General features: G+C 44.0%; 1 protein-coding gene across 5 annotated transcripts in view; it reads right to left on the reverse strand.

Annotated features, from left to right (window-relative positions):
- SH3KBP1 (SH3 domain containing kinase binding protein 1) overlaps positions 1-14,841 on the reverse strand; it is a 356,010-nt gene that overhangs the window by 266,884 nt on the left and 74,285 nt on the right. The window contains exon 1 of one of the 5 annotated variants that reach the window (XM_054544391.2): positions 838-1,027. The exons of 3 other annotated variants lie outside the window; for them this stretch is intronic. In XM_054544391.2, coding sequence (XP_054400366.1) covers positions 838-888 — 51 coding nt within the window. In that variant the 5' untranslated portion in view covers positions 889-1,027. Of the gene's footprint in view, positions 1-837; positions 1,028-14,841 lie in introns of those variants that run through there. One more of the 5 variants, XM_063721269.1, reaches the window with a different exon arrangement.

Raw genomic sequence — 14,841 nt, forward strand, 5'->3', positions numbered from 1 at the left:
ACTGCTTGCATTTATGGCATAGAGTGCCACGGAAAAGGAGAAGGATGGCAACCAAGCACCAGGTGCCTTCACATTCATTACTTTAAACAATCCAGTAATCCTATGAGGTGGTAGGATGGAGATTTTCAGATGAGAAAAGTAAGACTTGGAGAGATCTTGGTTAGCGGCCCATGGCTGCACAGTTAGCTGAGTAAGGAACTGAACCTCTCCCGTCACCTCAGTTGGCATCTGGCAACAGGACAGTGCTCTTGACAGACCCCAAGCTGACTTTCTCTCCTGTCTCCCATCTCATTCTTACCCCCACCCCATTTATTTCTTCACACTATAGGAAAGCTAAATTCCACACCTGGCTTCCTCCCAGATTCTCAAATCTGCCAGCTGCATCAGAAATGTTACCCGCTCCCAACCCCTAAGAGGGGGTACCTCACTGCAGAAATGGATGCCTGCAGAGGGTTTGGCTGAATGCAGCTGTCTGTGTGCAGTGTCCCCTGGAGAAAACTCACCTGGCTGTCGATAGTGATCAGAGAGGGAAAGAGCCACCAAACCAGATGACAGAGCTATTCAAAATCTTTACAAATGCCACTACAAAAGGAACTCAGCCAAAGAATCCACTTCTATCACAGACAAGGTCTTAGTGAAAGAAATACCCTTTGGCTACAAACCAGAAAACTGAGACCTGGGGCCAAGTGGAAAACAGTGTTGGTCACCATCTTGGAAGGACTGGCCTGAGACCAAATTCCCCATCATGCCTCCCTCCTGGCCTACAAAGTAGTCGGGCAACAAGCTACAAAAGATGCAGACATCACAACAATCAAAACAGATGTATGGCTTACTTACAATCTCAGGCAAGTCTGCGGCACTTGGGGCTTTGGCTGCTGAAACCTCCATTCTGTGAAGTATGAAATGGTAATTTCTGGCTGTGTCTGAACTCTGGGCAGGAGTAAGTTCCGTGCTCTCCGAGAACTGCAAGTCTCTCTGATTCACTTGGCAGCAAAATTATTCTAAGCATCCTGTCCCGTACCCAACCCGCCTGCCCCTCCCACTACACACTCACACTGGTGGTTTTTTTGTAATTCTTTGCACTTATTTCTGTCGCAAATCAAGTGAAAAGTAATCCAATCTCTGGCACTTGAGAGTGTGGAACCTGTATGACTGAGGAGGAGGAAGAGCCACCTAATTAGGAAGAAGTTATAATTAACATCAGAGAGGAGAGAGCTGGAGAACCGCAGAGTCTGCAGTAACAGCAAAATGGAGATTATTTGAGACAGCTGAAACACTCCACCCAGGCCTCCAGAAGAGGACATGCACGGGAAACAAAGGGCATATGGTGTTTGCTTTCTTCAACATCCGTTCTCACCATTACGAGCTGCACCAGCAAACGCTCATTACTTACATGTGGACAAACCTCGCCCTGAAATGCACTCTAAAATACAGCTCCTAATCAAATAAATGACTTTGCAAAGCAGAGGCTTACCTTGATTTTTTATTACATATAAGTAATAAAGTAAAATTTAATAAAGTCCAAATAACTGGCAGAATGTCTATTTGGCTCAGTGAAGCATGAATTATACTTGAAAGTCCATTTTTGTTAATTTCAAGTTCATACAGTAATTCAAATACTGACATATTTAGAGCAGGATTTTATTTTTTCCCCAAGGAGAGATTCCAAGGGACTAACTTAATAACTAGATAGGAATGATTTTCTACTATTTACTACTAGTCGTATATTTAGATATTGCTATCCTAAAGCAAACAGGTTTTTCGAATGTTACTCAAATCATTTACTTCCCACATATGTTAGTGTTACCACCATCACCAATATTACCCTCACTATAAAACTGTTCAAAGGTAAAGTAAACTTCAGCGAACTTCTTGACCAAATTATGAGAACCTCCTGAATTAGTGAGATCTGAATTGATACTTTTCAGAGATGTAAAGCTAGGGTCAGCTTCAAAAATACTCACGTATTATTACTCTCAAGCCTATTGAGATCAACGATCAAATCCGCTGTCACTCAGCCAGGATGAACTGGGATTGGTCTGCCTTCCCCCAGATAACAAGTTCAAAATCAGAGGATCACCTCGCTTGCGTTTAACATAAAAAAGGCCCTCAAGTGAAAGGAAACAAACAATCCAAAGCGGTTGGTCAATAACCCTCAGTGAGCACTGCTGGTTGCCTACCCAGTAGAGCTGGCTCCCTTCCCCCTTCCCCAGCAGAGCCTACTCTTAGGTCACAAGTGCCCATCCATTCCCCCATGGAGCCCATTTCCAGCTCTAGGAAGGACAGCCTAATTAATTCTAAGCCAATCATTGCTTCAGGGTGGGCAGTGGGTACAAAGCTCACCCAATCAGACTGCAAGAAATAACTCCTCCTACATACAGGCTGTGAGCAAGGAAGCAAAGGGCCCCACTGCAGATGGACGCCATTCTACAACCATCTGACGACCACAGGGAAGCCAGCCCTTGGGTGAAGCTACTGCCAGAACAACACGGTGGGGGAAGAGAGAGCAAGAACACAGGTTTCTGATGTCACACTGAGCAGCTGATCACACTGCCCCTGGGGTCCACCCTACCTCTAGCCTCCCAATTATGCAAATTAACAAATGTCTGTGTTTAAGGCAGTCCCAGACAGGTTTCTGTTCCATGCAATCTCAAGTGTGCTGGGAGGAACAGGCTGAGCAGTAACTGGGTAGCCAAGAGTAAGAGTTTATAATTTGGGAGACTCTTTAAAGTAAATAATACATTTACAGAAAACATTCTCCTTAAAGAAAAAGGAGAAATTACAAAGATGAGTGGTTGCCTAGGGCTGAGCGTGGAAATGGAGAGTGACTGCAAATGATGAGCACAGGTTTCTTTTTGGGGTGATGGAAATGTTCAAGAATTAGATTGTGGAGATGTTCACACAACTCTGTAAATATATTAAAAAGCACTGACTGGGATACTCAGTAGGTCAATATCATGGCACGTAAATTAGACCTCAAAGCTGTTTTTAAAACCTTGCCTGGGCCGGGTGCAGTGGCTCACGCCTGTAATTCTAACACTTTGGAAGGCTGAGGTGAGTGGATCCCTTGAGGTCAGGAGTTTGAAACCAGCCTGACCAACATGGAGAAACCCTGCCTCTACTAAGAATACAAAAAAATTAGCTGGGCATGATGGCAGGTGCCTGTAATCCCAGCTACTTGGGAGACTGCGACAGAAGGATCACTTGAACCCTTTACAGGAGGCAGAGGTTGCAGTGTTCCGAGATCGCACCACTGCACTCCAGCCTGGGCGACAGAGCAAGGCTCTGTCTCGGGGAGGGGTGGCCAGTGGGGAACATGCCTGGAGGCTCAGTGTGGTGGCTCATGCCTGTAATCCCAGCACTTTGGGAGACCCAGGTGGGCGGATCACTTGAGGCCAGGAGTTCGAGACCAGCCTGGCCAACACAAGGAAACCCGGTCTCTACCAAAAAAACACAAAAATTAGCCAGGTGTGGTGGCGCATGTCTGTAGTCCCAGCTACTCGAGAGGCTGAGGCACAAGAATCACTTGAACCCGGGAGGTGGAGGTTGCAGTGAGCCGAGATCGCACCACTGCACTCCAAAATATTAAAATAAAATATAAATAAATAAAAACCTTGCCTGGGAGCAGGTGCTCATTCAGGAGAGGTCACAGATTGAAGGAACTTTCCTCCATCCACATGTGATGGTGCGGCATACCCCTGCTTAGAATCCTGCCTCAGTGGTTCCCAATTACCCCAAAAGTCCAAGTTCCTTTCAAGGGCATGCAAGATCCCTCTCACCTTCTGGCCTCGCTTCCCATTTTACTCTGGCAAGGCTTATTTCTAGGTACTCATCAAGCTGTAGGCCTCTGTTCACACTCACACTATACCCTCTTTCTCACTCGCTCTGGGCTCTGGCCCGTCCTCTTCACCTGATCAAATTCCTTCCTCTTCTGCCCCAGGCTCTTAGGTCCCCCTCCCTTTGTGCTCCCTTAGCGTACTGGGCACGCACCACAACGGGTTGGAAAGGTGTGTTTCCAGGTCATTCTCTCCCCTCATGCTCTCCCCCGGGGCCCAGAACAGCTCTCAAGACACAGCAGACACTCAACAGATGCCCACTGGACTGGGCTAATCTTTCTCTTTCGGGAAGGGCACCAATCTCTCCCACAGGGCACTGTATCATTGAGGTTGGGGGTGTGAGAGCCAGAGGCAGGTTCCAGGAGTCCTTGCTCTCATCCACACCTTCCTCCAGTGACTTCAGACTCAGCACAGGACACAGGGGGCAGCTTGCACTGGCAGCGTCCACAACGTGCAGGAAATCCCTTATCCAGATTACACTTAGCGCTCTGCTTCTCCACTCCAACCCTCCCTGACACAGAAGTTCATGGTGACAATGCACAACATCTCTCACTGTAGAAGCTTCAGAAAAGGAAGACAGGGAATGTCCAACTTTTTTTTATTTTTCTGATTGTGAGGTTTCCCTTATTTATTTTAGAGACATTGTCTCACTACGTTGTCCAGGCTGGTCTCTAACTCCTGGGCTCGGGCAATCCTCCCCCACCACAGTCTGCTAAGTAGCGGTGACTATAGGCACACACCACCATGCCTGGCTAATTTTTAAATTTAGTGTAGAGACAAGGTCTCGCTATGTTGGCCAGGTTGGTCTCAAACCCCTGGTCTCAAGTGATCCTCCTGCCTTGACCTCCCAAAGCACTGGAATTACAGGCATAGGCCACCGCACCCAGCCCCTTATCTTTTTAATCCTTAGATAATGTAAGGAGCTAAGAAAAGTCACACATGCAACACTGGGAAACACTTGGTTTTGAAGAAAGACTCCAAGTTAAAAGAGAGACACAATAGCTTGAGGAGAGCGAAAGCTAAGTCTCTACCTGGTGTCTTATCTTCCTGCTTGGCCTCAGGGGAAAAGATTAATAGTAAGATTTACGAAATGTTAAGAAGACACTTTTTGGGATGTCTCAGTTATCAAAAAAAATAAAAATAAAATAAAATCATACCATGAAAGCGGCAAAACTCCATGGTGGTATCTGCTTTATCACAACAAAGACAGCCCCTGGCCCTTCTTTCTAACCTGTCCTGGCTCTCCACACACTGCTAGAAATGAAACCCCAGGCTGGGCACAGTGGCTCACGCCTGTAATCCCAGCACTTTGGGAGGCCGAGGCAGGCGGATCACGAGGTCAAGAGATGGAGACCATCCTAGCTAACGCGCTGAAACCCCATGTCTACTAAAATTACAAAAAAATTAGCCAGGCATGGTGACAGGTGCCTGTAATCCCAGTCACTTGGGAGGCTGAGGCAGGAGAATCAGTTGAACTCGGGAGGCAGAGGTTGCAGTAGGCTAAGATCGCACCACTGCACTCCAGCCTGGGCGACAGAGACTCCATCTCAAAAAAAAAAAAAAAAAGAAAGAAAGAAAAAGAAATGAAACCCCAAACCCAGGAGTGTAGGAAAGAGCTGAAATAACACTTTAAATATTCACGATGGTAATTGCAACTCCTACCTCATAATCATGACTTCTCTTTTCCATATTTGGGCCCCGGCTTCCCTGGACGCACTCCAGGGGCCTTCACAGACATTATCTAATGCTAGGCAGGTCAGCAAGCTAACCATTAAGTACTCTTTTTTTTCTCCACTCTGTCTGATTTAAGCCAGTTTGGACATACTCATAAAGAACTAGTGAGTTCCCTTCCAAGATGGGTGGCTGCTAAGATAGCTCATGTAGTTTTGGAGTAGAAGCCCTTAGGATGTCAAAAAGCTTATCTTTAAACATCTCAATCTGATTCCAACAGTGAAGTTTTCAAAGCTGTCATTACTCCCCCATCCCCAATAAACAAAGCTGGCAGATTTATTATCAAATGATTTCTGTAGCTTTTTTTTCCCCCCCAAATACCTGCTGGTTTCACCCCTGCAGAGATCTAATTCATTAGGTCTGGTGTGGCTGTGAGAAACTGTGTTGTTTAAACTCCCCCAGGTGATCCACACAGCCAGAAGATAGAGAGCTAGGTCTAAAGTGTCAGAAATTATTGCTACTAAAAGGAGGATCAACTGGGAGCTTCTTAGAACTGCAGAATCTCAGCTTCCCCAAACCTACCCGCCCCCAGCCCAAACCCTACCCCCTCAACAACCCCCACCCCTCCGCTGCCATCACAATCTGCCTTTTAACAAGATCTTAGGAAGAAGGGCACATCTGAGTTTAGGCAGCCTAAGGCTACACTGTCGTCTGGCCTCAGAATCTTCTAGGGTTTTTGTTTTTTGTTTCCCCTTTACAAATGGGAGGGCACAATCAAAATTCACATTCCAGTTTTTTCCAGGATCTTTATTGATGAACAACAGAGTCAAATCCTGCTCTCACCCTCACCATCCTCCTAGAAAATATGACTAGTCAGATTAAATGTAAAGGGAGTCAAAAATGAGACAAAGCCTGTTTTTTAAATTAAAGCAATACATTGTTCCATTTGTGCTGGCAGCATCGGCACTTGCATTACTGCGCATGTTTAAAGCTGCCAGTCGAAATCAACTCTAGATAGTCAAAGCAGCAGAACCTGCAAAATCTTTTAGCGTTAAAGGGCTTTATGTGGAACCAAAGCATTCCAAGGTAAATAATTCCTGGAGCTAATGAGAACTACTAATTGCATCCATTCTTAAAAATCAATATACTTGAAACTTTTTAAAGATTCATGTGCTTATTTGCCTTGTTCAAATAACATCATAAGGCATTCACAGGAAGTTGTGGTTTCAATTGAGACATGGCTGCATATTAAAAAAAAAAAAAAAAAAAAAACACCTCACAGTACCCCATCACAGAGCTCAGCCAAGACTCCCAGCAGGTTCTCCGAACCTGACAGATTTGGGTGCCCCTCATGCTAATTACCGTCTGGTTTGAGGTTTGTGAACATAGCCAAGGCCACCCAGACAATGCTGTGCCGTAGTACAATTAGGGGTGGGAGAACACAGACTCTGGAGTTAAGCCACCCACCGGCCCACATCCAGACCTGCCATTTACAATCTGTGCTCCCTTGGGCAACTTAATGTCTCTGGTCCGTGGGAAGTGCTGTATAAAAATTTGCTGTTTGCTGTTTTCTTCATCTAACATGCAGTCCCATGAATGGTACAGATAAAGGAACTATGCACACAGTGGGTGCTCAGTTATTGCTAATGGTTGAAGAACTCTCCATTCACCTGGTATTTCCCTCAATGAATATATCATTACCAAATACCAGCAGCCTTTTGGTGTATCAAGAAAGGTACTTTTGGGAAGGTGTTTTTCTTCCCCTAATAGTGAAAAACAAAAACCAATGGATATAAGCATTCTTCTTAATCCAATGTAACAGTCTCCCTCTCCAGTCATGTACTTAATATGGTTCATTTATATTATGTCTCATATCTTCTCAAAAAATAAACACTACTATAGAAAAAGTATGAAAAGCATTTGAGCAGGTGAAAAATGCAGTCTGCAAAACAGTAGACTGGGCCAGGCACAGTGGTTTATGCCCGTAATCCCAGCACTTTGGGAGGCTGAGGCGGGTGGATCACTTGAGGTCAGGAGTTTGAGACCAGCCTGGCCAACGTGGTGAAACCCTGTCTCTACTAAAATACAAAAATTAGCTGGGCATGGTGGTGTGCACCTGTAATCCCAGCTACTTGAGAGGCTGAGGCAGGAGAATCGCTTGAACCAGGGAAGCGGAGGTTGCATTGAGCGGAGTTCGCGCCACTGCACTCCAGCCTGGGTGACACAGCGAGACTCCATCTCAAAAACAAAACAACCCACTAGACTGGTACCAATTACTTAACAGTTATTGAGATCACAAAAAGTGATTTCCAGAATGTTCCAGATAGGGAAGTGTCAGACAACATTGCCCTCATGGTATTAATACTATACAATAACATTCATAGTAGTAAGACACAGCAGAAATTGGGATGTTGCAACTATTTACCCATTTTCATCTATTTTAAGCACTCATGACAAATGAACAAGTGATAGATAGTTCAACATGCATTTACTAAATCCATTTCCTTAGGCAGTTTCAGCAGCCAATGTTTTCACATAAACTTAATACGTGAATTTTACAGCTATATTTGGTTTTCCGTTTTCTTTTTCATCAGAGGCTCCACTTTTAAGAATACCTGTCCTTCTAATTAGTTCTCACAACACAATCCTGGGAATTCAGGCTGCCAGAGTTCAAATAACTGGGTTAACCCTTAACAGATCTGCAATCTTCAAGTCAGGCAACCTCTCTGAGCTTCAGTTTTCCCATCTATAACATAGGAATAATCACTACTTGGGGCAAGGGATGGAGGGTAAGGAGTAGCTGAGTTAGTACAAAGAACAATACAGTTGCACTGCATAAATGATGAAGTATCTACTCACAATTGCAAATTCACATTCCTTTTCACCCTGTACCAGGTCCTGAAGTGGTTACAAACAAGATCTAACAGATTCTCCTTGTCCCTCAAAATGGAGGAAGACAGGTAATTCTTACACATGTTTAAAGAAAACTCACCCACCACTTTATCCCTAGAGGTTGGCCATGACAGCAACACAATTGTAAAGCTTGCTGTAATCAGCACCATGCCCATAGCGCTTTTACCTTCCAAGGCAACAGTGCAGACCCAGGGAGGATCCAACCTTGTTCACACCTCTGGGCAATTACACTTCTTGTTCTCTGCTTGGATGGCTCTTAGTAATGGCAGGGGCCTCTTCCTCATCATTCACGTGTGGGCTCCAACTTCTCCTCACCTGAAACAGCCCACACACTCCACCAGCCACTCTAGCCACTCTAGCTTTTTCCTCTCCTGTGTTTCTTCATGGCATGTTTCACTATCTATAATTATCTTTTCACTTGTCTGTGGTTAAGCCCTCTGTACTCTGTTGGAGTGTAAGCTCTCTAAAAGCTCAGACCTTGTTAAGCTCATTCTGAAATGGCTCCTAAAATGGCACCTGTCACAGAAAGGGCACTCAGTGGATAGAGCTAGGTAAGATACATGTGTGTTTTGATCGTTGCAGCAGCTATATCACATTTGCATCTGGTTCTACCGAGTGTTTTGTCTCTTCAGACTGCTTTTACCTGCCTTTTGGCATGCCTTGTAATTTTTGGTTGAAAGCCAGACATTTTGCAGAAGGTAGCAGATACTGAGGTAAATAAGCCCTTAGTGTGGAACTGATATTAATCTAGTCAGGAGTTGAGCTGCGTTGAGGTTTGTTGTTCCTATGAACATCAAAAACTTCAAATTCCTCTAGTGACCTTTTTTGTCCCCTCTCTTGGCTTTGGGGCTTTCCTTTATGCTGTTCCCAGTGTGAGCCTGTCTCTTGCAGATCTCCCTGCTGTAACCCACTGTTATTCCTGGGGGCTTGCTAGCCTGCGGGTGGGGTGAAGGAAGAAGGGCAGTTCTCTAATATTCCAAGTCTCAGTCTCTAAAATATACACAGCGGGCCTGTGTCTTGAAGGTGTAGGCTTCACAACGTATTTGCCCTAGGGATAGAGCTCCTCCCACCCCAAACCCCCAGCTGTAGCAGGTATCACCAATGTTCTCAGTCTACCACCCACTTAAAGACCTTTTTTTAGGTGAGATACAGTGGGGAAGGGGCTGAAGGGGAGCTCCATCCCCCAGCTGCAATGGTTAATTCACCAGGGCCCTCATACCATAGCCTTCCTCTGCAGAATAAGCCTTTTGCTCCTTAAAGGAGAAGGGTCTAAGTAGATTGCTCAGTGGTTCCTGAGCCAGCACCATGAGTTTTCTCTGAATTTTCCCTCACCCTCCCAGTTAGAGCCAAATGGGGTTCCTGGAAGAAAAGCCTGCAAAGGGATAGGACCCCCTCCCCCACAACTGCTGCCCTCAAGACTTCACACTCTCAAGTTAGCCCACACTCAGCCTCCAGCAATTTGTCAAATTTTCTAGCTTAATCTTCCTACCTACTTCTATGGGGTCTGGTGGCTTCTGCTCCTGTAAACAAATGCTCAGGTCCTGTCCTGTGTCTCAGAAGGCACCTCTTTTCAGATTTTGAAATGGTCGTTTGCTCTGCAAACTCAGTTCTCTGTTAATTTCCAATCTGTCCAGATTTTTTCTTGGAAGCGTGGGAGGGACATCTTTGCAGCTCTCTACATCTCTGAGCTGAAATCAGAAGTCTACTTATTTATTTTTTTAAGGATCAGAAGTAAGTATGACAAAATGGCAACATTTGATAGAACTAGGTAGTGGGTAGCTAGATGCTGGTTATATGCTCTTTTATATTTTCATGGTTCAGTAACATTTCAAATTATAAAATTAAGTTGTAGGTGGCCACGGTAGAAAAGAGTACTATAATATAAATAGACTGAAGTATGTGTACAGCACTTGGTTCTTGTTCAATAACTTACAGAAATCACCTGAATTTTAAAATACAACCAGCATTTTTGGCAACACTTCAGAAACTGTCCTGAAAAAATATAAATCACTCCAATACACCATTAAATGTCAGTATCAGCCAGGCACGGTAGCTCACGCCTGTAATCCCCACACTTTGGGAGGCCGAGGCAGGCGGATCACGAGGTGAGGAGATCGAGACCATCCTGGCCAACATGGTGAAACCCTGTCTCTACTAAAACACAAAAAATTAGTTGGGTGTGGTGGCGTGCACCTGTAATCCCAGCTACTTGGGAGGCTGAGGCAGGAGAATCACTTGAACCCGGGAGGCGGAGGTTGCAGTGAGCCGAGATCGCACCACTGCACTCCAGCCTGGCGTCAGAGCAAGACTTGTCTTAAAAAAAAAAAAAAAAAGAAAAGAAAAAAAAATGTCAGTATCAAGGGAAAGGAGAAACTGAAATGGAAAAATTAATGTTCTAAAAGAAAACAAATGTATCTTAAAATGTGCATGTTTATAAATCAAAGTATATGAAAATTACATGTTAATTGATTCACTATTCTTTAAACTGATATCCAACCATCATTAATACTCATGGAAAATGAAAATTAATAATGCATGTGCCAGCAGACCATAGGTCAACCAGCAAGTGCCAGATCCCAGATTGCAGTATATTATGCAACACCTAGTAACCAAACATCTTAAACCTTCAGACTACCATGCTTCCTTTTACCCACATTCCTAATTTAATATAATTGGTAATCACCTGTAAATGAAAGCAGCAGCAGCTTGGTAAGATCCACCTCAGGGAAAGAACATTCCCTTTTTACTTAAATAATTCACTATCTCAGATAATAGCAAATAAATGATATGCTACTAAAAAGTGACCCATTTAGTAACTCCAGAAGTGCAGATTAATCTTAAGGATTGTGTATTAAATTCAATTAAACCAGATGAATATTTAACATGTCCTTCTATGTCCGTAAGACTATTCTAGCCACTCTGGGAAGAGATGGGCCAACATAAATCATCTACCAATCCCTGCCATCAGGACAGACACAGGGATAGGTCATAGGGCTGAGTCCAGGAAAGGCAAACATGCACCACATTTGCATACATTCTCATTAGCAAAGCGAGTGACTTGCAAGTACTTTTATGCTTTAACATTCACTTGTACATTCCATTTAAAAGGGAAAAAGAATATAGTTTATAGTAAAGTGAATCTTCGTGTGACTTTCATTATAATGAATGAAGACAAGACTAAATTTGTCTGTAATGAGACTAAAATGGGCTGAATCTACCAATGATGAATCTGTGGCTTTAATTATCATGTGTGGCGCTGTGAGATGCACCCCAGGTGGAACTGCAATCAGGGTGATCACTCAGACAGCTAGATAACACACTTCACCCTGCCTGAGAACCATCACTTGTCAACTGTATTACGTTGTCACAAGGGCTGTTTACAAATCAGCTACATCTCTGCACTGCAACATGCCCGAAATTAGATCTCACATCCAGCTTGAGGGCTAGGGACTGTGTTCAGCTTCAAGCTGGCAGCGCCCTAGACTTGATTGTCACCTTAAAATATCTGTTAATGGAACCCATTCAAATTCAAGTTTTAAAATAAAAGGATGAGTTAAATTGAATAAAAAAAATCAGAGGCTAAAAAAGGAGTGAGGTATATGCATTTTTAACCACCACTGACAGCAGAAGCTCACACTATAATTGCATGGATTATATGCACCAAAGAGATCAGCTGTCATGTGACATTTTAAACCAAATAACAGAGCAGTCCTTGGAAAAATGTCAATAAGCAAAAAGAAGTGATTTCTCAACATCTGAAACCACACGAACCTCCATATTCAAGCGTTTCAGCATTAGTATTACGTGCAACCAGAGCCTAATGTCGTAATCACTCATTTAACACAGAGTAGCTGAAACTACTTTCATAGGGCAGATGTATTTTTTTTAATAGGCAGATTGGCAATTATTCCAGTTTCAAGACTGGAGGAGAAAAAAACTTGTGCGCACACTCACGATTTTGCAGCTGACAGAAATAAGGATTGAATTGTGGAAGCAAGAAAAAAAAAAAAAAAGATTGAATCGTGAATATAAGCCAGGCTGTTAAACAGCAATTACAGAACGACAGCTACCATCCTGATTCCTTTCATATCTGTGCCCATGAGGGTCCCAATATTACAATATGACTACAGGCTTAGCAGTTAGAACTTGATAGCGTTCATGGTTTTAAACAGCTGTAATGTATCTTTTACCAATAATCTGTCAGCCTATTGATTTTGGATGTTGTGTCTAAGATAAAATCTTATCTGGTCAGAAAGCAAATCCCACTGGACCAAAGCCTTTGGCAGCAGGCATCACACTCTTGACAAGGTACTCTCCAAACATGTCCAGTTTTGCTAAGAATATGTTCACATGTTAATACTTCATCAATTCCAATTATGTTGTAGTATAATCACAACTAAAATGTACATCTAATAAATATTTTAAACATGGTTTTAATGTTAATTTACTTTTTCTTCCATGATATGCAAAAACAGTCCCTCTTTGGTTTTGACTCGGCCCCCACTGCACCGATAGTACCTACCTGCACTAGCTATCTCAGATCTTGACCATGGCTTCGTTTGACAGCCAGGAAAAGTACAACCCCAAGAGCTTCAGCATGGCCACCAGTGGCACAGCTGGTTCACAGCACAGCCACAACTGGAACCGGAACCAACTTCACAACCTTTACTGGCAACCAGTGAGTTGTGGCCTCCCTAGAAGAAAACTTCAGTGTAAAGAGGACATAGTCACCAGGGCCTCCCCCACACCCCCTGGGAACTGAGCACGGCTCTTAGGAAAGCATTGGCACGGTTCCTCCAGCTCTGGGTCTCCATCTGGGACCACCTGCCTCTAGAAACCCAGGGCAGGATGTGGTTTGACTCGGACAACTTCTCAGCTTACAAACTCAGGCAAGTCCACTTTGTTTTTCACCCTGACTCCCAGACACATGATATCATCTCTTTGTTAGTCTTCATGAGAAAATCCTGGTGGTCCCAGAGGAAGCATGACAATAATGAAAAGCTCTCCTTCATGACGAGCAAAATAGACAGCTAAGAGCAAAAACGGGCTGACTTCATACATCTCATTCCACAAATAACTGTGTTTGTGTGACTTTTGTGCTAGTACATGTTGTGACTACACATTAAAGAGACTTTCACATCTTCACCTTCACTCTCCCTGAACTCTCCTCAAGAATTTATCTCATCTCCCTCAGTGGCATAAAGATGATGAAATTTACCCCTTAGCCTGGGAGTGGGGCAATATACTATTTCAAATCCCTTTGTGAGTTAAGAAGCTAAAGTGAAACAAAATGTCTTCTGGGTAGCCCTAGAGATGTACTGCCCATATGTTCCTTCAAGAAAGAACTTGGCCGGCATAGTGGCTCACACCTGTGATCCCAGCACATTGGGAGGCCAAGGCAGGAGGATTGCTTGAGCCCAGGAGTTTGAGACCAGCCTGGGCAACATAGTGAGACCCCCATCTCTACAAAAAAAAAAAAAAAAAAAAATAGCTGGGGCTGGGCATGGTGGCTCATACCTGTAATCCCAGCACATTGGGAAGACAAGGTGGGCGGATCACCTGAGCTCAGGAATTCAAGACCAGCTTGGGCAACATGGTGAAACCTTGTCTCTACAAACGATACAAAAATTAGTCAGGTGTGTTAGTGCACGCCTGTAGTCCCAGATACTCAGGAGGCTGAGGAAGGAGAATTGCTTGAGCCTGGGAGGCGGAGGTTGCTGTGAGCCAAAATCGCACCACTGCACTCCAGCCTGGGTGAAAGAGCGAGACCCTGCCTCAAAAAACAACAACAAAAAATTAGCTAGATGTGGTGGTACGCGCCTGTAGTCCCAACTACTCAGGAGGCTGAGGTGGGAGGATCACTTGAGCCTTGGTGGTCGAGGCTGCAGTGAGCCATGATCGTGCCACTGCACTCCAGCCTGGGCAACAGAGTGAGACCCTGTCTCCAAAAACAAACAAAAAAAAAAAAAAGAAGAAGAAGAAGGAAAGAACTAACTTGCACCTTCAGGATCTGCCTCAGTTTTCTTTCTAGCAGAGGCCATGCTCTTGCTGAGGAGCCAACAGCTGGTCACTAATCTGGGGAGTGCAGTCCTAGAGCCTGGCCATTTCTGCCCATTTCTTTTTTTTTTTTTTCCAGCCTTACTGAGGTATGATTGACAAAGAAAAACTGTATTAATATAAGGTGTACAACATGATGATCTGATATATATATACACTGTGAAATGATGATCACAATCAAGCTAATTAAGAGACTCATCACCTCACAGAGTTCCCTTTCTGTAGTAAGAACACGTAAGAGTTACTCTCAAATTTTAAGTATGTAATGGATGATTATTAACTCTAGTTACCGTGCTGCACAGCAGGTCTCCAGAACTTATCTTGTAATTGCAAGTTTGTGCCCTTTGGCTAGCATCTCCCCTTT

The sequence above is a fragment of the Pongo abelii genome, chromosome X, assembly GCF_028885655.2.
Source record: "Pongo abelii isolate AG06213 chromosome X, NHGRI_mPonAbe1-v2.0_pri, whole genome shotgun sequence".
In the NCBI taxonomy this organism is placed as follows: domain Eukaryota; kingdom Metazoa; phylum Chordata; class Mammalia; order Primates; family Hominidae; genus Pongo; species Pongo abelii.